Source organism: Artibeus jamaicensis, unplaced genomic scaffold (genome assembly GCF_021234435.1).
Source record: "Artibeus jamaicensis isolate MK-2021 breed Jamaican fruit bat unplaced genomic scaffold, CSHL_Jam_final contig_387, whole genome shotgun sequence".
Classification (NCBI taxonomy): Eukaryota; Metazoa; Chordata; class Mammalia; order Chiroptera; family Phyllostomidae; genus Artibeus; species Artibeus jamaicensis.
This window is the reverse complement of record NW_026521812.1, coordinates 42160619-42183709: the sequence shown is the minus strand read 5'-3', so window position 1 is coordinate 42183709 and position 23091 is coordinate 42160619. Positions and strand designations below refer to the sequence as shown.

General features: G+C 34.5%; 1 protein-coding gene across 4 annotated transcripts in view; it reads right to left on the bottom strand.

Moving 5' to 3' along the window:
- Positions 1 to 23091, bottom strand: part of CEP162 (centrosomal protein 162) — a 72884-nt gene that overhangs the window by 3873 nt on the left and 45920 nt on the right. For all 4 annotated transcript variants that reach the window (XM_037143821.2, XM_053664912.1, XM_053664913.1 and 1 more), the window contains 8 exons: positions 22473 to 22599; positions 21110 to 21273; positions 20255 to 20359; positions 16980 to 17192; positions 15286 to 15935; positions 14080 to 14221; positions 11784 to 11882; positions 8823 to 8957 (listed from right to left, as the gene is read on the bottom strand). In XM_037143821.2, coding sequence (XP_036999716.2) covers positions 8823 to 8957; positions 11784 to 11882; positions 14080 to 14221; positions 15286 to 15935; positions 16980 to 17192; positions 20255 to 20359; positions 21110 to 21273; positions 22473 to 22599 — 1635 coding nt within the window. The remainder of the gene's footprint in view (positions 1 to 8822; positions 8958 to 11783; positions 11883 to 14079; positions 14222 to 15285; positions 15936 to 16979; positions 17193 to 20254; positions 20360 to 21109; positions 21274 to 22472; positions 22600 to 23091) is intronic.

Genomic DNA, 23091 nt, shown 5'->3' with positions numbered 1-23091 from the left:
TGTGTTCAAATGTTCTATTTGTTAATGATTCACTCTTGGTAGTTTGTCTGTTTTTAGGAATTTAGCGATTTCTTCTAGGTTGTCCAATTTGTTGAGGCATAAAGTCATACCTCTTTTAATTGTGATTCACAGATATCAGCAATTGTTATAAACTGAAGGCAACACACCTCACCAACAAAAAGATCACAACTGGCTTTATTGCCACACTCACTTTCTTGCAGTGGTCTGGAACCAAACTCAGTATCTCTGAGGTACGCATGTAATTGTTAATAGTAGTTTCCTATGATCATTTGTATTGTTGTGGTCAATGGTAGTATCTTCTCTTTTCTGAGTTTCCAATTTTGAATGTTCTTTTTTTCTTGCTTACAGTTTTATCAATTTTGTTTATGATTTCAAAGAATCAATGCTTAGTTTTGTTAAACTTTCCTATTGTTTTCCTGTATTTCATTTATTTCTGCTCTGATCTTTATTTGCTTCCCTCTGCTAAATTTGGGCTTATTTTTTTCTAGTTCTTGAGATGTAAAGTTAGGTTGTTTGATATCTTTTTTCCTTGATCTATATATACATTTATTCCTATAACCTTCCCTCTTAGAACAGCTTTTGATGCATTCTATAAGTTGTGTTTTAATTTTCTTTTGTTTCAAGATATGTTTTTATTTTCCTTTTAATGTCATCTTTGATCCATTGGTTATTTAGAACTGTTAATTCCCATGTATTTGTAATCTTTCAAGCTTTCTTCCTATTGATTTCCACGATGTATCATTGTGGTCTAAAAAGATACTAGCTATAACTTCAATCTTCTTAGATTTGCTATGATTTGTTTCATGGTCTAACATGATCTATACCAGAAAAAGTACCTGGTGTGATGGAAAAGAATGTGTATTCTGCCGTTTTGAAGGAAACACACTGAATATGTCTGCTAGGTCCATTTTGTCTATAGTTTGTTCTAAGCCTGTTATTTCTTATTGATTTTCTCCCTCCTCTGGATGATCTGTCCACTGTTTAAAGGGAACTGTCAAAGTCCCTCACAACTACTGTATTGCTGTCATTCTTCCACTTAGTTCTGTTATAATATTTGTTTTATCTATTTAGGTGTACTAATCTTGAGCGGCTAAATATTTACAATTGTTATATCTTAATGGATTGACCTCTGTATAATTTTTTGTGTCTTTTGTTGTTTTAGCTTAAAATCTGTTTTGTCTAATATAAGTATAGCTAGCCAGTCCTGCTTTCTTTCAGTTAACATTTGCTTGAAATGTTTTTTTCCACCCCTTCACTGTTAGTTTATTTTTGCCTTTAAAGCTAAAGCGAATCTCTTGCATGCACTGGATTGGCCAAAGAGTCTGTTCAGATTTTTCCATAAAATAAAGGAGACTTTTAATTTTCACCAATAACTTTATTGATTTGGATATTTTGAGTATGTCAGCCATCTCCTGCTATTGGCTTCTAGTAGAGGCCAGAAGTGCTGCTAAACTGTTTCTAATGCGTAAGCCCCACAACAAAGAATTATTTAGCTAAAATGTCAATAGTACCAAGAAACTTTGCAAAGCACTTCTGACTTGTTTGATCAGTCACAGCACCTTCTCCATACCCTGCACAAATCTTTTTCTGCATTTCAGTTATAATTTTACCTTTTTTAAAAATAATAAAGCCTAATATGCCAAAAATGTTGCATATTTTCTTCCATCTTCAAATGGCTGCACAAAATTCACCAATTTTGATGTTTTTTTAAAAATGCACCCAGCTATGCCAGTTGTCACAAACAATCCAACAAAATTGTTTCCAGTGAAGTTAAGGCAACTAAGCACTACTACAGCCATCTTATGGAATAAAGTAAACTTTTTGGGCAGCCCAATAATGTATTGTTTGGATCTTGTTTTTACCCATTCAAGAATTGTGTGGTTTTGAATGGAGAATTTAATCCACTTAAAATTAAAATAATTATTGATTGATAAGGACTTATAGTTTCAATTTTGTTGTTTTCTGATTCATAGATCCTATGTTCCTCGCTTACTTCTTGCACTCATCTTTTATTACTTGATGAGTTTTTATAGCCTTATACTTTGACTTTTATCATAATCTCTTGTGTAAGCACTACAGGTTTTCCCTTTGTGATTACAAAAACTGAGATGTACTCAAAATGTCCTATTTTAAATTGATAACAACTTAATTTTGATAACATACCTAAACCTTATACTTTTACTTCTCCTACCCCCAACTTTAGGTTATTGATATTACAGTTCATATATTTTCATTTTGTGTATCCGATAACAAATTAATGCAGTTATGGTTATTTTTAGTAAGTTTTTTAACTTTTAAACTAGAGTTATAAGTGAATAATGCACCATTACAATAGTAGAGAATCTGACTTTGACTATATATTTACCATTACTAGTGAGTTTACACCTGCAGTAATATGCTCTTATGACATTAATTATTATTCTCATTTCTATTTGATGAATTCCCTTTAGAACTTGTATGGCAGGTGTAGTGGTGATGAAATCCATTAGTTTTGATTTTGGGGGGAAAGTCTTTATTCTTTGTTTTTAAAGGACAGTTTGCCAGGTACAGTATTATAGATTGACAGTCTTTCTTTCAATATTTTGAATATATCACCTCATTGTCTCCTGATCCGCAAAGTTTCTACTGAGAAATATGATCACAGTCTTATGGAAATTCCCACACGTGTAACAGGTTGCTTTTCTCTTGCTGTTTACAAAATTCTATTTGTCTTTGATTTCTTAAAAATTTTTAATGAGACGTAATTGACATATAGCACTGTATTAATTTGAGGTATTCAACATAATTTGATGTTTGTATATACTGTGAAATTATCACCACATAAATCTAGTTAACATAGTTATAAAACTTATTTTTCTTGTTGCTTGAAACTGACATGTTAAAAAAATTTCAACTACAGTTGAAATATAGTATTATTTTAGTTTTAGGCGTACGATAGAGTGATTAGACATTTATGTAAAAAGTGATCGGCCTAATAATACCCATCGGACACCATACATAGTTAATGCCAGTAGGCCCTACACAGCACTTCACAACCCCAGGACTGTTTTCATAACAAGCACTTTGTATTTTTTAATCCTTTCAACCTTTTTCACTCATCCCCCTAATCCCCTTCCTATCAACTTATTCTCTGTATCCATGACTTTGTTTCTGTTTTGTTGGTTTATTTACTTATTTATTCATTTATTTATTCCTCAGATTCCACGACCAAGTGAAATCCTATGGTATTTGCTTTTTTCTGACTTACTTAATGTCGCAGATGGCAAGATTCAATGTTTTTATGGCTGACCAATATAATATCCATTATATATCATATGATGCATATCATTCTCACACACACACACACACACACATATAAATAAATACATATAAATACACAAATTACTTCTTTATCCATTCCTCCACCGATGGACCGTTAGTGTGCTTCCCTATCTTATTATTGTAAAAAATCTCCAATGAACATAGGGGTGCACATATCTTTTCAAATGAGTGTTTTGACTTTTTTTGAAGTTACCTTTCCTAATGATCTTCCTAATTTAGCCTAATTTGTACTAACTTTATAGTTGGTTGATTCAATGCTTTTAAGTGTCTGCCTTTGTCAATGAGAATTTTTTTCTGTTCTACATTTTCAATCTTTTCTTTTCTGCTTAAAGAAGTCCCTTTAGCATTTCTTGTAATACTGGCTTAGTGCTGATAAACTCCTTTAGCTTTTTCTTGTCTGGGAAACTATTTCTCCTTCCACTCTAAATGAAGCCTTGCTGAGTAGAGTAATCTTGGTTGTAGGATTTTACTTCTCATCATTTTGAATATTTCGTGCTAATGCCTTTGGTCTGCAGCTTGTTGAAAAACCAGATGACAGTCTTATGGGAGTTCCCTTGTATAAAATTGACTGCTTTTCTCTTGCTACTTTTAAAATTCTCTGTTTTTTACCTTTGGAATTTAAATTATGATGCACCTTGCTGTGGGCCTCTTTGGGTTCATCTATTTGTAATTGTCTGTGCTTCCTGGAATTGCATTTCTATTTCCGTGGCCCATTAGGTGTTTTCAGTCATTATTTCTTCAAATAAATTTTCAATCCCTTGCTCTCTCTTCTCCTGGTAGCCCTATGATGCCAATATTGTTGTACCTGATGTTGTCCCAGAGCTCCCTTAAACTATCCACACTTAAAAAAAAGATTTTACTTGTTTTTAGAGACAGGAGAAAGGAGAGAGGGAGAGAAACATCAATATGTGGTTGCCTTTTGCACACCCGCTACTGGGGACCTGGCCCACAACCCAGGCATGTGCCCTGACTGGGAATTGAACTGGCAACCCTTTGGTTTGCAGGCCAGTGCTCAATCCACTGAGCCACACCAGCCAGGGCTGGTTTTTTATACAATAACATGTCACCTGCAAATAGTGACAGTTTTACTTCTTTCTTTCTAATTTGGATGCTTTTTTCTCTTGCCTAATTACTTTGGCTAAGACTTCCAATACTATGTTTAATAAATGTGGTATAAGAGTGGGCATCCTTCTTTGATTCATGATCTGGAAAAAAGCTTCCAGCTGTCACTACTGAGTATGATGGTACTGTGGGCTTCTAATATGTGGGGTGTACATTCTGTTTATAACCCATTTCTTGAGAGTTTTATCATGAAAAGTTGAATTTTGTCAACTTTTCTGCATTTACTGAAATAATCATGAGTTTTACCCTTCGTTTCGTTAATGTGGTGCATTACATGAATGATCTGCATTCCTTGAATAATCATGTTTGTGATCCTTTTAATGTAGTGTTTAATTTGGTTTCCTAATAGTTTGCTGAGGATTTCTGCATCTATGGTCAGTGGGAGAAACTGTTCCGTATTTCCTTTTCTCATAGCATCCTTGCCTGGTTTTGGGATTGGGTAATGCTGCTCTTGTAAGGGAGTTTGGAAGACCAAGAGTTTGGTATTCATTCTTCTTCAAATGACTTGCAGAATTGATCAGTGAAGCCATCTGGTCCTGGACTTTAAGAGGTTTTTGATTACTGATTTAATCTCCTTACTAGGAACTGGTGTGTTCAAATTTTGAATTTCTTCATGATTGTCTTGGTAGGTTGTATGCTTCTAGGAATGTATCCATTTCTTCTAGGTTGTCTATTTATTGGAATCCAACTAACTGTTCTTAACAGTGTCTTATGATCCTTTGTACTTGGTATCCGTAGTGACAACCCCCCTTTCATTTCTGATTTCATGTATTTTATTTTCTTGGTGAGTCTAGCTAAAGGACTGTTCATTTTATCTTTTCAAAACATCAACATTGTTTCATTGACCTTTGCTATTGTCTTTTAGTCTCTATCTCATTTATTTCCACTCTGATATTTGTTATTTCCTTCCTTCTATCAAGTTTGTGCTTCATCTGTTCATTTCTACGTCCTTGGCATGTAAAGTTAGGTTGTTTATCAAGACCTTGTTTCTGAAAAATGCCCTGTAGGCATTTATTGCTATAAAGTTATCTCTTACAAATGATTTTGCTGCGTCTTGAAGGTTTGGTTTCTTATTTCCATTTTCACTTGTCTCAATATATATTTTTAAGATTTCTTTTTATTTGTTCTTTGATGCATTAAAGTTTAGGAACATGTGTTTTAATTTCACATATTTGTGAATTTTCCTGTTCTTGCAAATGATTTCTGGTTTCATATAATTGCGGCAGGGAAATATGTTAATATGATTTCAGTCTTCTTAACCTGTGGAGGTCATGGTAAAAAAAATTACAACTTAGGGTGCATGTATCTAAGAGATACATATACATGTTATATGATCAAATGTCATAATCAAACTGATGGCTTAAACATCATGACTTAACACTAGTCATGTACAAACATGCAGCAGTCATGACCTTGAACTTACACACCTGATATATGTAACAATATTTAAGAATTTGTATTTCTCAGGTCAGCTATGACCTTCTGCAGGGTTAAGTTTATTAAGACTTGTTTTGTAGGTTTTGATCCATCCTGGACAATGTTCCATGTGTGCTTAGGAAGAATGTGTATTCAGTTGCTTTTGGAATGGAATGTCCTATGTATGTTAAGTCCATGTGGTCTAATGTGCTGTTTAAGGTCAGTGTTTCCTTACTGATTTTCTGTCAGAATATCTATCCACTGCTGAAAGTGAGGTATCAAAGTCCTCTACCATTATTGTATTTCTTCCTTTAGGCTTGTTCATACTTGCTTTATGTACGGTCCAGCAGAAGTATGGCCTACTTGAGTGTGGTTGGTAGAATAATAAATATGAGTGTAATAATTTTTAACTTGAACATTTTGAATAGTGATAATAGTTTTTAATTTGAACATTTCACTTAAAATGTCACATGGTATATGTGCGTGTGATATTGTTATGTTACAGAATTACATGCCTATGATTTTGTAGTAAAAGAGGGGCTGGACCCTGTATATTTAGGTGCTCCTGTCTTGGGTTTTACGTCTTCTTACTGTTTATGTTATATCTTCTTAGTGAATTGACCCCTTTTTAATTAGGTATCGGCTTGCTTTGTCTCTTTTTACAGTCTTTACTGTACAGTCCTATTTTTGTCTGATACAATTATAGTTATTGAAGCTTTCTTTTGGTTTCCATTTGCAAGGAATAGCTTTTTCCCTCCCTTCACTTTCAGTCTGTCTGTATCCTTACCACTGAAATGAGTCTCCAGTAGTCAGCATATAGATGGGTCTTTAAAAAAAAACCCATTCAGCCACTCTGTCATGTGGTGGGAGATTTTAGTCCTTTTACATTTAAAGTAATTTTAAATATGTACTCATTGCCATTAAAAATATTTACTAGGTGTTTTGTAGTTCTTCTGCTCCTTTCTTTTCTTTTCTCTTCCTGTGTGATTTTATTATTTTCTTAGTGGTATGCTTAGATTCCTTTCTATCTTTTGTGTATTTACTGTAAGTTTTTGCCTTGTGGTTGCCATAAGGATCACTTACATAAAACAACTTATATTTTTAAGTCTAATTTTAGTTGATAACAACTTAAATTTGAATGCATTCTAAAGCTCTACATTTTCCCTCCCATGTCACAATTTACATCTTTCTATCTTGTGTATCCCTGAAGAGAAATTTTTATAGTTGTATTTTGACTCCTTTTGCCTTTTAACCTTCATACTATCTTTGTGTGATTAATATACCACCTTTACAATGTTAAATTATTCTGTATTTTACTATGTATTATCTTTACCAGTGAGATTTAATCTTTTATACATGCATGTTGTCCTGTTACCCACTAGCACCCATCACAATATAGTGATCACCTGTCATCACATACTGTTATCACAGTATCATTGACTATTCTCTGTGCTGCACATTACATTCCTGTGATCTACTTTATAACTGAAAGTGTGCAGTTCTTAATTCCTCTCACCCTTTCTGCCTGTATTTTTGTGCCATTTCCTTCTGGACTGAAAAGTTTCTGCTGATGGTATTATAAGGTTTCCTCAATGTTTTTATAGATTTTGAAGATTTAGTTACAATGTGTCTTGGTGTGGGTTTCTTTTGGTGTTTTTTTATCTGGAGCTCTCAGCATCCTGAATCTGGATGCTATCTGGTTCTCCAGGCTATGAACGTTTTCAGCCATTCCTCTAAGTTTTCTGCCCCCTTTTCTTTCTCTTCTCTGGGACCCCTATAACGCAAATGTTGGTCTCTTTGGTGGTGTTCCATAAGTCCCTTAAGCTACCTTCACTATTTATTTATTTTTTCCCTTTTCTGATTGGATTATTTTCACTGCCCTGTTTTTGAATTCACTAATCATTTCTTCTGCTTCATGAACACCTTGAAATATTTTTCAGTGCAGTTACTGTATTCTTTAGTTCTGTGACTTTCACTTGGTATTTCTTATTTCTACTTCTTTGTTGAAGTTCTCACTCTGTTCACTCATTCTTCTCCCAAGCTTGGCGAATATCTTTATGATCATTATTTTGAACTTTTTAACAGGTTAATCACTTTGTTCCATGAAGATGTTTTTCTGAGGCTTTATCTTGTTCTTTCTTTTGGAGTATATTTCATCATTTCTTCATTTTTCTTGAGTCTTCGTGTTAGCTTGTATACATTACACAAAAGAGCCACCTCTTCCAGTCTTGAAGAAGGGAGTCACATAGGAGATGAACCTGTCTGCTCAACTCGTGCCTTACTTGTCAGAGCTCTCCTTGTCCCTCCCCTCTTCCCCACTGCAGTACACACACTGAGCAAAGGCCACCTATAAGCCAGGGTGAGAGCTCTCACCAGAAAATGAATCAGCTGGAAGTTTGATCTCAGAATTCTAGCCTCCAGAACTGTGAGAAAATTAATTTGTTTTTTAAGCCTCCGAGTTTATGGTATTTTGCTATGCTAGACCAAGCTGAATAATACACTGTTCAAGGACAGTTAAATATCAGCACAGAGGCTAATGCCTAAAACATATCATGCCTTTACTTCTACCATTTTTCTTTTCTATTAATTAATCTGTTTGTGAACAGTAGTAATATTACTCATGCTAGGCACATAAGAATTAAAATCACAGTTTAATGTAGATTTATTTCTTACAAACATTTATTGAAACAATTTGAACTTTTTAAAGACCCACCAATAATTAAGACCATGACACAAGTTGTTTCTCTATTTCTCCATATATAAGGCAAACCAGTGTTCAGGTAACTGAGATTTAAAGTCACTTCTAAATTGTTAATAGGATCAATATATAATGGAAACACTTTAAAAAGTAAGTTTTTCCAGGGATGACAAAACTATAGTAAAGTGGAGGTACTTAAACGTGAAGAACTATCCAAATATGTAAATGTGATTTAGGACCTTACCTGTTGAAGTTCTTGCTCTCTTTGTTTATGTCTCACTTCCATCTGCTTAATTTTCTTTTCTAAGTCCATGAAATGTTTCATCTCTGGTGTATAGTTTTCTTTGGCCTCTCTCAATTCTTCCAAGAGTTTTGTAATCTAAAATTGAGGTATGAAATAAATGAAAAACTATGATATGGAAATAATTCATTTTTAACAAGTAGTCTTAAGAAAGGTAAGAATGTTAACCACATCCTCTGAACTGACCTCACATTCCAAAAGGTTTTAGACAACTGGGCCACCTTTCCCTCCCACATATGCTATGCTGGTTTATGGCATTCAAATTAAGCTGGGCACTTTTCTTTGGTGTATTCAGCTTTGCTAAAAATATTTGTTAATAAAGTAATTACTTTTAAGATTAAATAATACAAAAAGAGTTCAGTAAATATGGATCTTTCTGTCAACTCCCTATAATCCTATTTGTAATTCCCTTCTGGCTCTTATTATCTTGCACTTTATAATTTATTCCACAAATAAATGTGTGCATATAAAATAGAGATAATAAAGTAATAAACTTTCTGTGCTTGCTGCTGTATTAAATCCCGAGGCAGCAGAGCTGAAGGACACGGGAAGCAACAGTCTAGGGCACTACCTCCTTTTCACGGGAAGGCCCACAGAGACAGTGGAAATACCTTATGCCACCAGGGAGTGAAATGGAGAGGATGTGAAGCTTCTTTATATTGGGCTTGATGAAACAATCACCTGTATTTCCTTTATGCCATATAATTTGTTAATTGTTAACATCAAAAGGCAAAATAATTGACAAGCAAATGAAAATAGATAAAATTAACAAATTCAATTATGTTTTACACAGAAATATCTAGTACCTAGTAGCACTGATAATACGAAACACACACCTCTTTCTCCTAAATTAATTTTTAAAAGGAAAAAAAATAAGCAAATTAAGTCAGAGGCAAATCTAAGAATTTTAAATATGAACCATTCCTGACCAAAACACATATGCAGACTTTAGCTGGACAATGTGCAGAAAGGTCACATGGACTTTACAGAACAGGCTGTGGCGAGGGGTGCTAGGCATTAAGCTATTATTGCAAAACCATGATAACTAAAAATTGTAAAACACCAAAGATAAGCAAACAATGACTTTAAAAACATTATCAGAGGCATTGTTATACATATAATGGTCAAATATCACTTTAACTTCTGTAAGCTTTTTAATGATTGAAAAGTGACTGTGAGTGTATCATTGGACAACATTTCCAGCCATCACTATCTTGTGATCCATAGGTAATCAATCCATTTCCTGATACATTGGCTGGGGATTGTTTCGTCAAGTGAATAAAAAGCAGTTGAGTGAATGAGAATTGCAATCTAATGTGCTATGATGGTAAGATGCCCAAAGAGCAGTGAAGGACACCTACCTTGAAAGAGAGTCCACAGGATTCTTAATCTGAGACAACTGTGTGTGAACCAATCTTAAACAGCAGTAGTGAGTCATGGCATTATGTGCTAGGCACCATTTAAAGTACTTTATAGATGCTGTCTTACTTTATCAAACACTTTTTGTTGTCTGATTCCCCAAATAAAAAGTAAGCCCTAAGAAATAAGGAATTTTGTCTACTCTGTTCTCCTGACACTGTGCACAGCAGAGAGTAGGTGCTTAACAATTATTCATCAATTAATAAATGAATTCCCCTTTCAACAATTAAACATTCATTTGTAAATTACATAAATTCAGACAATTGGTTCTAGACAAAGAACAGAAAAAATTTCTCTCCATTTGTACCTACTTGAATGTATCTTTAAGAGTATAATTGAAGTTGAATACTTATTTTAATAGAATACTTATTTTTATAAAATTCTTGTATTTTAGAGAATTTATCCTATGTAAGTAATGCATTTTGCTGTGTATAATGTGCACATGTGTTTTTGTGCCTGCTATACATGAGATAATTATCCCCATGGTATGTAATCATTATACCCATGTATAATGTGTATCCTTATTTTACCCTAAAAAATTTAGGCAAAAAGTGTGCATTATACACAGCAAAATACGGATGAATACATAAGCAAAGATGCATAATCAAAAATATTTCCTGTTACTTAAATACTATAGAAAAAAATTATAGTAACAACCTTCGTGTCCAATGATAAGGGAGGGCTTGGTGCAAGTTAGCTAATTTTTCTAGCATCAATTTCTTCATCATCAAACGGGAACAACAGTACCTCCCTCTTGGGGTTACAGTGAGGATGCACATATAGCCCATATCACAGTGCCAAGTACATACTACGCACTTAAAACTCAGTAACTATTATTGCTATGGTGAGTTTCCAAAAAGATCTACTTCCTATAATTATATTTTTATTGGTGATCCAGGATCACTGTCATGATTCCTTGACCTATTTCCTAGCCAAATTAAATACTGTCAGTACTTAAAGAACAAATGGTTTTAATCATACAATTATATACCATAAAAAAATCAAACAGAAGAACCAATAAATCCATTTCCCCACTGCTCAGAAAATAACATCTGGGAAAGCAAACTTTTTTTTTACTATGAAAAGTAGGCATTTATTAAAGATACAAGATACAAGAAACATTGTACATAAAGCAATGATGCCTAAGTCCCCTTGAAAGTAAGCACCTTGGGACTTCCCGCAGTTCTCCCAGTCACCACCAGCTGCCCTGTTGTATTTTCCTGAATCTGTCAAGGGTCTGACAGCTCTTCCCTTTCAAAGGTGATTTTAGTTTGGGGAAAAGCCAGGAGTCACAGGGCGCCAAATCTTATTCATTGGTTGCAGTGTGAATTAAGTCATTAGCCAACAAGACTTTCCATAAACAAGTTATATGATATTTCTAGATGATTATTTGTATATTTAACTTAAAAATGTATGCAGAAATATAAATATGATTGAAATGGCTAAGAGAACCTTATGTTAGTCCAATATTTTGTTACTTCTTACCTCTTTCTGTAAAATTTCTTCTCGAACTTGAGAAACTACTAGAGACTCTTGTTTATCCTGCAGCTCATTAACTTGATTTTGGAAATGTTTTATAAGTACCTAGGAAATTATGTTAGAAATTCTAAGTTAAGAAAGCTCTTTCTTAAACATTATTTGAAAAAATACAAGAAAATCAACTAATGACTTTTGTACTAGAAAATTTTTAAAATCCTAATATTTTAAAATTACCAAGTTCTAACAGAAATAAACTGCCACAGGAATTAAGTTTATTAAATTACACTCACTGAATAAATTCATTATTTTGCTTCTTTCAACATTTAATATAAACTTTATATTAAATTATAAAGTATCACATATTATAAATTAATGACTATGTAACCACTTGGCTTCCTTATTTCTACTACTTTTCTTCTGAAGGCCTGACAAATACCTTTTAAGCCTGCTGGGGGTAGGGGAATATAAGTGGACTAAGTAGTAATGGAAAAAATATAATAAAGGTTAAATAAAATAAAATAAACCTATAAACTCTTAAGCATTTTGAAGTGGTAATTAGTATTTTTATACTTTGTGATTAAAGTAAAATAATAGCTTTTATTTAAAAGCTATTGACTAAATAAAGATAACACAAGCCTAATGCCTGTGAAATAAATGTTGGTCTCATATTTTTAGACAAAGAAACTGAAATAACACTAAGACTTAAAAAGCTTAAAAAATCACCTCATCTCTAATGCTTTACTTTCACTGTTTACATAATCAAACTATGCCAACTTTTATTTGACGCACGGTTTGCAGTATTACGTTTAGAATGCTGGGAAAATAAAATATTTGCGCCACTACGGCATCATGATACTACTTTGCTGACCTCTCCCAAGCCCACGTCTTACTACACAGTCATGTGACGTGTCTGCACCACACACTGACACCCACTCTTATGAGGAAAAGGCTACAGAGGTTATCGTCAAGGTTTTATAATGGTTATTTTTGAAGTTGGAATCTTTTTTACTGAAATGTTAAAAAAAATTCACTCACAGTTCTTTGTTTCTGAGCTGATATTAAATACAGACCTCATTACATTTCATCTTTATGTACCCCAAATATTTCAACATGAATCTCCTGATAAGGATATTTTCTCACAAAATTACAGTAACACTTTTATACCTAAGAAAATTAACAATTTCACAACATCTAATATGTGGTCCATATTCAAACTTCCCCAATTTGGGGATTAGTTTTTAATTAAGATGATATGGAATAATTACAGGTGGTAGAGGTGGTAGTGAGATAATTATTTCTTTTTTTAAAAAAATATTTATTTTTAGAGAAAGGGGAAGGGAAGGAGAAAGAGGGAGACTAACATCAGTGTGTGGTTGCCTCTCATGTGTCCCCCACTAGGGACCTGCCCTGCAACCCAGGCATGTGCCCTGACTGGGAATCGAACCAGCGACCCTTTGCTTCACAGGCCCACGCTCAATCCACTGAGCTATACCAGCCAGGGTGAGATAATTATTTCTTGAATAATTACCTTAGCTTGTTTTTTAAAATTAAAACCTACAGAAAAGATGTAGAGCAAAATGAATATTCATATAGTCTTCAACTTGAATTACCAATAGCTAACATTTTGCCCTATTTGCTTTTTCTCTTGGATACACCATTTGAAAGTAAGTTGCACATTCTATTTTAATGTTGTTTGTTCAACTTACTAACTCCATAGATGGGCCACACTGTAGATATTCACAGATATCCGAGAAAAAAGATACTTTTGAGGAAATGCAAATGAGCTGTCAGTATCCCCTGTTATAATTTTTAAAAGACTGTATTTCATAATAGAGCTGTCTATGTATCTCTGTTCAATTTTTATCCCCAGTGCCTGACTGTCTACAGAGGCAGGATCATTATTTGTTTAATGGATTAACAGTTAATGGGGCAAAAGAATGACTGGGACAATTAATTGTGAGTTGAGATTTGGGGTAGAGGGAGATGGTTTAACATTCAAGTTCAAGGACTAAGTTCCCAATCACATTAGATACAGCCCTCAAACACCCATTAACACTTACTTAGAAGAAGATCTACTTGAGAAATACAGGGACAAAACTATAAAACACATACTTAAAGGTATAACTTTAGAAGAGTTAAACATATGGTAATGGCATCCTCACACAAAAATAAAATCAAGCTAATACCATTTTTATCACCAACATAAAGTGAAGTTAAAATAATTCCAAATTAATTTTGTTAACAATACTAAAAAGAAAAATCATCACATTAAAATCAAAGAAAGTTTGTTAAAATCACATACTTCCTGAGTTGCTATTTTACGATTTAGTTCAGCTACTCTGGAAGAAGAATTTTCTACTGCATTTTGGCAAAGGAGTTTTTCTACTTCCCTCTGATGAGATGCCTTGAGAGATGAGATGTGTGCTGCAGTCTCCTCCTTGAGCCTTTAGAGCAAACAAAAGAAAACCACACATAAAAGTAGCTCTTCAACCTCTAATTCAGAATTAGCACAAAAATAGTGTAAGCCACCTGGAAGTTAACGAAGCAAAGGAAAGCAGGCACCGATATCTCCTGCACTGGGCTAGGTGACTTACATACTACTTATTTATGAGTTCTTACAACCACTCCATGAACTCACAATTATTTACTGAATTTCTGAAGGACAAACTTGACTTTAGGAAAGAGTGCTGTATCTAGGGTCCCAAGTTGCAGAGGCCAGCAGAGCTGAAGCAGGCCAGACCTTCCACTCTACCCTCAGCCTGGTGCTGCACATCTGAGGGAATCAAAGGTTCCAAATGTTCCGTCTGCATTTAAAAGCAAAGGGCCTGTCATTTTATCTTTTAAGAAAAACTCATATTTCTTGCCCAGGTTCTTATTTGGATAATCATAATTGTTCCCTTTAAAATCGCCAATGCATTGTCTAGGCATTATTTGCCAGTTTTTGGTCCATGCATATAACTCTGGACTAGTTGCATGTTGTGAGAATAAAATTGTTTTTACAGTAATTATCAGAACACAGAGTAACTGAACCAAATTAATCTGGACTGTGAGAGACTACTGATTTGTCTCTGGGGCAATATGTATGCATTCAGAGACAGTTTAGCAAATGGTAGAGTTACAACTCTGATATATTTCTTATAGATAAACATTTCCTCTCTTATTGGAAATATTATTTTAAAATGACAGGATTGTAATCAAAGTAGATATTTAGCCACTACTGATACCTGTTAATATGATAATCCCAAAACTACAAACAAATATATCAATTGCTTATTTGATTATATGTTTTGAGTAGTGCCTAAGAAAAGCACAGAGATATAAAGCACCCATGACATAACTGTACATAATAAAAAACACACACCCTAAATCGGCTACCAGGAAAGACGATTTCTTCTCAGACCCAGAGCTGTTGGACAAACAGATGAACAATACTAAAAAATTATAAATATGTATAGAAAGATTTATAGGAAAAATCTGAATTATTTCCAGTAAAAAATTCACATTTTACCTTTTTATGGAATTCTCGAACTGGTTCATTGCTTCTTCAGATTTCGTCTTCAGCTCATTCCTCTCCACAATTAATCCCTCCAGTTCACTTTTCAACCTGCAGTTTTCTTGTAAAACCTCTGAAATATGGGAATCGGTAAAAGTATGTGGCTGGTAAAGCTTGCCACCCAGGATTCCAGGGAAAGAGTCAGCAGTTCCTTTACCTGGGTGCAAAACATCTTTCTTCACCCTTTTTGCAGTCCTCTCCTCCCTACCCTTAGAGTTCTGATTAGACAGCATCGTTCTTCTCTCCTTCTGAAGCCTTTCCACAGTTTTCGAAAGGTCCTGTATTTCTCTTCCCTTTGCAGCCAGCTCCTCATTGAGTCTCACCAGTTTCGCTTTAGCATTAGCCTGTTCCACCTGGAATTCTATAGATTGGAAATCTTTATCATCGTTACCATTTTTCTTGAGTTCTAATTCAGCATTCTGATGTTTAAGCCTGTCTATTTCAGCTTCAAGGTTTCTTACAGTGATCTGATGGGCTTCCTTAGTGTCATCGAGTTCCTTCTCTAGTGCTGTGAGCCTGGAGTTGTCTGCTTGGTTCTGAGGTGCTTCCTTCAATCTGCGGGCAAGGAGCTGCTCCTGCTCCTCTAGCCTCTGTTCATACTGAATCTGAAGAAAAGAATGCATGCAATGCCGCCCCAGTGCGGAAACATTTCCTTAGCTACTGGAGCCCCCATATTATCAGGACCCACCTAATCCTTCATCAGGTACCCATTATACAATCCGATGCCTCCAACTCTGTGTTCCTTCAGTCAGTCAAATGTATTGAATTCCTAATCTTCGAAGGGTGGAACATTATACAGTCTCAACAAATGTTATATAATTTCAGAATTAATGTTGTTTCATAAACATTACCTTACACATTTTTGTACACCCCCAAGCTTATTTTAAATCTCACAGTCAAACCTACTATTTTATATGCTTCTCTATGCAAACTGACAAACTATATACATTTTGAGGAGTAATGGAAAGCAACTGGGGGTACTAAAGTCTTTAGGATAAAGGACATTTGCAGCTTTCTAATATCAATTTAGAAATCTCATGGGGAGTAGATCCGTCAGCTTGAAATTTGTGTCCTTGAGATTCTTATTATAAATGAAATAACCTCAACAATTTACTCTGTGGAAAGGGGCACTGATAGTGTTTGTTCTTTTATTCAATAAATATTTAGCTATGACTGTGTGCCAGGCACTGGGCCAGATTCTAGAGAGAAAGAAACTCAGGTCTTGCTTCAAGAAGTTCACTGCCTGGTGAGGAAAGAAACATGGCAACAGTTTCGATGTCTTGCGATAAGTGTTAGAATAGGCCTTTGAGTGGGTGAATTTCAATGAAAATATTTTTATCCATGGTAATTTAAAAAATGTTATACTGACTGTGCATCAGAAATGCTTTATTCTGCTTTGTCATGACTTAATTTACACTAGTTCTAATATCATTGAGAGGGGCTCATGTTATCCTGTGTTTGAGTATTTCACATTTGAACTAAGTTACTGAAGGAGGACAAAAAGATAGGATGAATCTAAGTTTTGTACTGCATCTGACAATTATGGTAAAGGTTTTGTGGGAAAGAGCTATTTGTTTAAGTCAGATCTAAGAAGTCCCAGCTCCCACGGTCCATCTCTGAGCCCATCTCCATGGCTACCTGACACTTACTTTGATTTTCTGGAACTGCTGTTCCATGGTACGAAGGCTTCTCTTTGCTTCTTCATCTTTGCCCTCCAGATCAGTTTCTAGTTTTTTAATCCTTTTTTCCATAAATTCCACTGTATTTCTATCCACTGTATCACCAGCTGCTGATGCAGCCAATATTAAAGCAGGTAGAGAATTAGGATATCTTCTTTTTATAATTCCTTCCATTTCCTTAACCTATTAAAATATTTTGTATATGCGTAAGTTCACAAATATATTATAGTTAAGCAGTTCAGTACAGATCATGCTATATCATTTGTATCTAAATTTCAAAGAAATGCTTTTATCACATATCAGGACTAAATTGAATGCACAGAATAATTTCAAATTTTATATCCTTAGATTATCTGATTTTAAAAACTCTATAGTGTACTGTCTAATTAAGTACTGGTGAACTTATGGAAATCCTTACATTCATTTGAAATAGATCTTGGAACTGTTTTACATGTAATAACCAGTCTTTGAGGACACAGCTCTCCCTGCCTTTTCTTTCCTACAGACACCCTCAAGTGACAGTGCTTATGCCACCTACTGCCTGAAATATTACTTATATGTGCCTGAATGTGCAAACGTTTTGCAATAAACATACACCTTCCTAAGTGCCTGCCCCGTCCTACAACAACCCCCATCTTCCCCTATCACCACTTCCAAAAGTGCCCCTTCAAATGGTTTAAAATAACCTCAATTAGGAAGGAGGATTAGACGACAAGGACTAATACTCATTTAGTCTACAAAACAAGTATGTATTGGATGGTCTTTCTGTATGTGAGAATGGCACCAGGGTCTACAGAAATTAGAGTTTGATTTTACATATGCATATGTTTGTATAGCTTCTTTTGTTAAAGGTACTGCAGTTAAGATATCTCTGAAATGCACAAAACACTCAATTCTTACGTTTAACAGTTTTCTAGCCTCTGAGTATGCAATCAAATGAAACAGCAGCTAAGAGGCAGTCAGTGCAGTGGTGAGAGAGCACATCTGTTGTTCGACATGGCCACTAGCTCTGGGACCTGTGTCACTCCTCAGTCAAAACTCCTTCAGCCTCATTGGTAAAATGGGGGTGATAACAATACCAATTTCGTGGCAAGATATGATTAAGTGAGGAACAAATGGCATTTATTTTGGTAAAGTGCTTAGAGTGCCCAGCATATAGTAAGGACTTGATAATGTGAGCTTTTATTATAATTTGGTATCAAAAACTACCTTTCTTAGGACAAGATGAATGGCTGGTGCTCAAAACCTGTTTATAAATTGAACACTGTTCATATTAAGTATTCAAGTGTCACATCATTTGCAAAGTTAACAGCAAATATTTCCATTCGTAACAACTGCTTGCACATTCAGATATACCATAAACTGGGATATAGGCAGCTGTAAGTATTAGTAACTTATTTCATCTATAAAATTTTCAAAGCTTTGCTTCCTCTGGTATTTAAAACCTCATTATCTGAAATAGAGGTAAGAATATAAAGGTATGTATATATATACCACATGTGTCAAGAGAAGATCTGGATTTTAGTTGTAGCATTTGGGACACATGTAACTGAATAAACAATAATAAAAAAATCTAAAATAAATAAATTTTAAAAGTGTATTTGTTTTAACATATTTACAATGCATTAATTTAAGATTTTAAAAAACACTGTCAGTCCAATTTAGATACCTTGAAATGTATATTACATTTTTGGGGAATCAAATTTTATCTTCTTTTTCTTTTTTAATATTCTTTAATCACTGATGTGTAGCTGTCATACAAAGTAGATTTTTTAAAAAAAATTCTCACTGGAAATTAAATTACAGAATATTCTATTAATTAAAGCATGTACAAATGCATACAATCTGAAATTTTCATTAAAACATGTATCTACTCAGCCCCATTTTTATTTATGTGCTCTTTAGAAAAGAAGGTATTTTATTCTGTAATCTGTTTCAGAATATATGGCTCCAAAATGATTCTGAATATGATACGACTTGATTATAAAATATATATTAAGGTTTAAAATCATTAGGATAGAAATGTTCATGGGAATAGAATTGAGATCTAAAATGTACATGCAACAAACTATATAAAACACTATTGATAATATTAGAAATATATAATCTCATAAACAAGTACATTTTTTAAAATATAGTATTAACAAAAGAGGGAAGTTACTTTTGTAAAGTGTTGTATTTCTGGTCAAAATCATCATTTCACATCTTTATTTTGCTATTAAGCATGTTTAACATTGTTCTCACATTCAGTTCTATGTTAGTTCTCTTAAAATAATTTTACCTATTAGAGAAGTATTTCCTTTGGTCTTTTTTCTCTCACAATTCTCGATGGCTAATCCATATTGACTAATCTAAATCTTAAGCATAGAAAAAGAAGCCAAGCAATGTTAGAGTACAGTTATTTTAGAGTATCTCTAGCTCTCACATCACTTTTGTGGTTGCTCTCCTGCGGACCAGTGAATGACATTTCCAAGTCATACCTTTTAATGTAAGAATAGGTCATGTAAAGGTAATACAGTTAATTTTGTGCTTAGTTTTCCTTCTTCTCATAAAACTGGGATAATATCCAGTGCACTGATGACCTCACAGTTTTGGGTTTGTGACAGAATAATAGCCATACATTTAAGTGTCATGACCTGACTGCAGAATCATGCTCTCTTAGGAGCAAGGCTGAAAATTCTTACTTTAATACTTACTTATGAATAGAAATACTACACTATTGAAAAGTTTTTTAAAAAGAAGGAAAAAGTTAGTATTCCAACCCACAAAACAACTACTCCAAAGAAAAAAATTTTTATTCTAATGAATGTTACTATATGATTTTTGAAAAAGGTCTCCCTGCTACACTGACCATGTAATAAGTATTTTTAAGCCTAAATAGTAAAAATTATGGCCAACTCTTTGGGGTGCTGAATGTTCTGTTTCCATGGTGTTTTGTAATACTTCCCAGCATCACTAACTTGTTCCAAACTCAAGGATTTCATTTCCTGTACTCCCGTCGCCAATATTTTGTCAGGAGAGGGAATCCTAACTCTATACCCAGAGTTCCTAAATTTTGCTTCCCCTTCCCAGATAGAGCTGTGATGCAAAATAATCTATCATTAATAGGTCTACCATCTAATGAGGCACATTAGGTCTACAAGAATTTCCAGGTTGACTACATCTTATAGGATCTCCTGAAACAAGAAAAAGCATAATAGATCATACATAAAATACCTTAATGAAAATTTACTCTTAACACATACTTGTCGCTCTAGGTCCTGAATTTTTTTGGCATCAGCTGCTTTATCTTTTAAATGTATCTTCTGCTGAATAGATGGATTTCCAGATTTAGCTTTCAGTTTCTCAACCTATCAGTAAGTAAAAACATGTTAAGAAGTATGTTTAAAACATACCAGGAAAACAACAGGAGGGTGGCGCAATTACAGTTGATTCATTCGCTCATTAACTCTGAGCTGGCACTCTGCTGAACATACGGACAGCAAACAGGCTGGGCCAGGTCCCTGTTTGTGGTGCCTGTGCTCTCTCTAGTGGAAGGAGACAGTTGAGAAGCTAATAAACTAAATTAACAAAATAACCTCAGAAAGTGACAGTAAAGAAAATGAAAGAGAGTGAAGGAATAGGAAGAAAGGGGTGGAGAGGGACAGACTGGCACCTACACTAGATAAGGCTGACCAGAAAAAGTCTTTCGTGAGAGTAGAAATCTGAGCTGAGACCTCAATGAGGAGCAAGACATAGGGAGAACCAAGGCCAGAGTAATGCAGGCTAAGGAAACAAGTGGTTTAAGCTTGGCATGTCCAAGAATCAGTGGGAGATTTGGTGTAGATGGAGGTGAGTGATTTGTGGGAGTGTGGTTTGTATGGGCAGAGAGTCAGGCAGGGTTCAGGACACCCGGAGACCTGACAGGTTGTGATAATGAGCTTGGATTTAATTTGCAGTCTAATCTGAAATAAACTACACCTCTAAAAGCAAACCAAAATCCAAGCCAACTATTTTAATTCACAGAATTTAGAGTATTGGTTCAATGCACAAGACTAAGACCTGATTGTTGAATTAAATAGGGCTGACCTATAGAAATATATTCTGAAATGATCTATTACCTCAAGTTTGAGCTTCTCAATTTCTTCATTTGCTTCTTTAAGTCGAACTGCATCTTTATCTAGAAGTTCCTGATTCTCTGCATACCACTGTAATCGTTTTTGCAAACGACCTATTTCTTGTTTATGTGTTTCTTCTAAAATTTTTATTTCATATAATTTTTCACCTACAAGATAAACAATTTAATGACTTGATTGTAATTTCTCAAAATGTAGAAACAAATTGAAAGATTTAAAATGAAAAACAATGCTTATCTAATAAAAGTATTATGAAAAAATAAGAGAAAAAACAACTGACGTATGTAAGGTAGTGTCTAGTTTAGCTTATTATTAATAAAGGGACATGAAGGTTATGTCCATAAGCTAAATCCTCAAACTTGTAGCAAAGTTGGTTATGCAGAAATTGTTGATACATCAGTTGTTTTCCCTCTGACTTTTTTTTACAAAAGTAAACTTGTTTTCATGAAAAAATAAATACTGGATTCAAGATATTAAAAATAATAAAAATAAAGCATTCCTATAATCATATTAAAAAGTAACAATAGCAAACATCAGTAGGTGCTTACCATGCATGACTTTATTCAACGCAACTTATATGATGGGCACTGTTATGATTCTGTTCTTACAGATGAGAGAAGTAAATGTAAGTAATTTTCTCACAAGCAGGCAAGTGGATTTCACTGTATGTACCTTCCACTGAAGACTCTAACATCACAGAGGGCAGACAGGAGCTCTTCTGGTCTACCTTTCCGGCCCTATATTCCGCCATCCAACCCACATGCTCACTCAATAACATGAAACACTCAGAGCAGCGTTCCTCCATCCTTTCACTTCTGAATCTTACCAGTCTGCAGGACCCAGCTCAAATGTCACTGCTCCTTAAAACCCTTATTTAGCACCCTTCTCATGTTTATTTGTAATATTTTTTATATAAAACTTTTCTGCATCCTTCTCTTACCCTCTTTGTTTTCCCTAGTAGGGAATGCCATACTTATCCTTGTGCTTTCTACCAACATAGTGCAGTGCTATTTGCTCACTTGGCAAACACTTGAGAGCTTACATTTCTGACTTAGGGATAAAAAGACAGACCACGCCCTCAGGAAGGTCAAGTACAGCTGGAATGACAGACATGTAAACAACTAAACATAAAATGGCACAAATTCAAAATAATCCTTGATTTTACAATTATTCCTGACAAAACCAATCAAATGCAAATACCTAGGAATAACCAATTAAAAAAATGTTTCTAACCATTACAAAATACTTTAAGGAACAGCATTTTGTTTATGCTGTCCAATTGCTATTACTTAAATTCAAGATTAAACAGTTGAGTATAAAGACAAACTGTTTTAGCTCAGTGTTTTACCTGTGACATAAGCAACCTGATCTTTGGCTTGGTCTCTCTCTTTCTTCATTTTTTCCAAGTCTACTTCAAGAGCTTGTTTGTTTTGCTTCAGTCTTTTGATGTCTTCCAATAAACTGTTTTTTTCTTTCTTGATATTCATAGAAATACAAGGCAAATTATTTTTAGCCATAAAAAATTGTAGTAGTATCACACAATCCATCACAAATACTGCTAATTATTTTTCCTAAAATTTAGCTTTGATTTTTACCACCGCCCCCCCAGCCAAATGATTAATAGCTCCTCACAACCTACTAATATCAGTTCTAATTATCTAACTCACCAGTCTGAATGACCTTCTTATCTACTGTTCTAACTTCTGGATATTATGATAACCTCCTCACTAGTCTGCCTTCTCCACATTCAGTAGCTACAGTTTATTCTCCTCACAGTAACCAGAGGAATGTTTTAAAGAGTCAGTTCATATCACTCCTCTGTTTGAAACTCTCTGGTGGCTCCCATGCTCTGAGGACCCGAAGTCCTTATCATGCCCTTCAATGCCACGTAACCCAGGCTTGCCTGTGCCTCTGCTACATCTACTACAAATCTCCCTTACCCAACTCCGCTCCAGCCAGAGACCTCC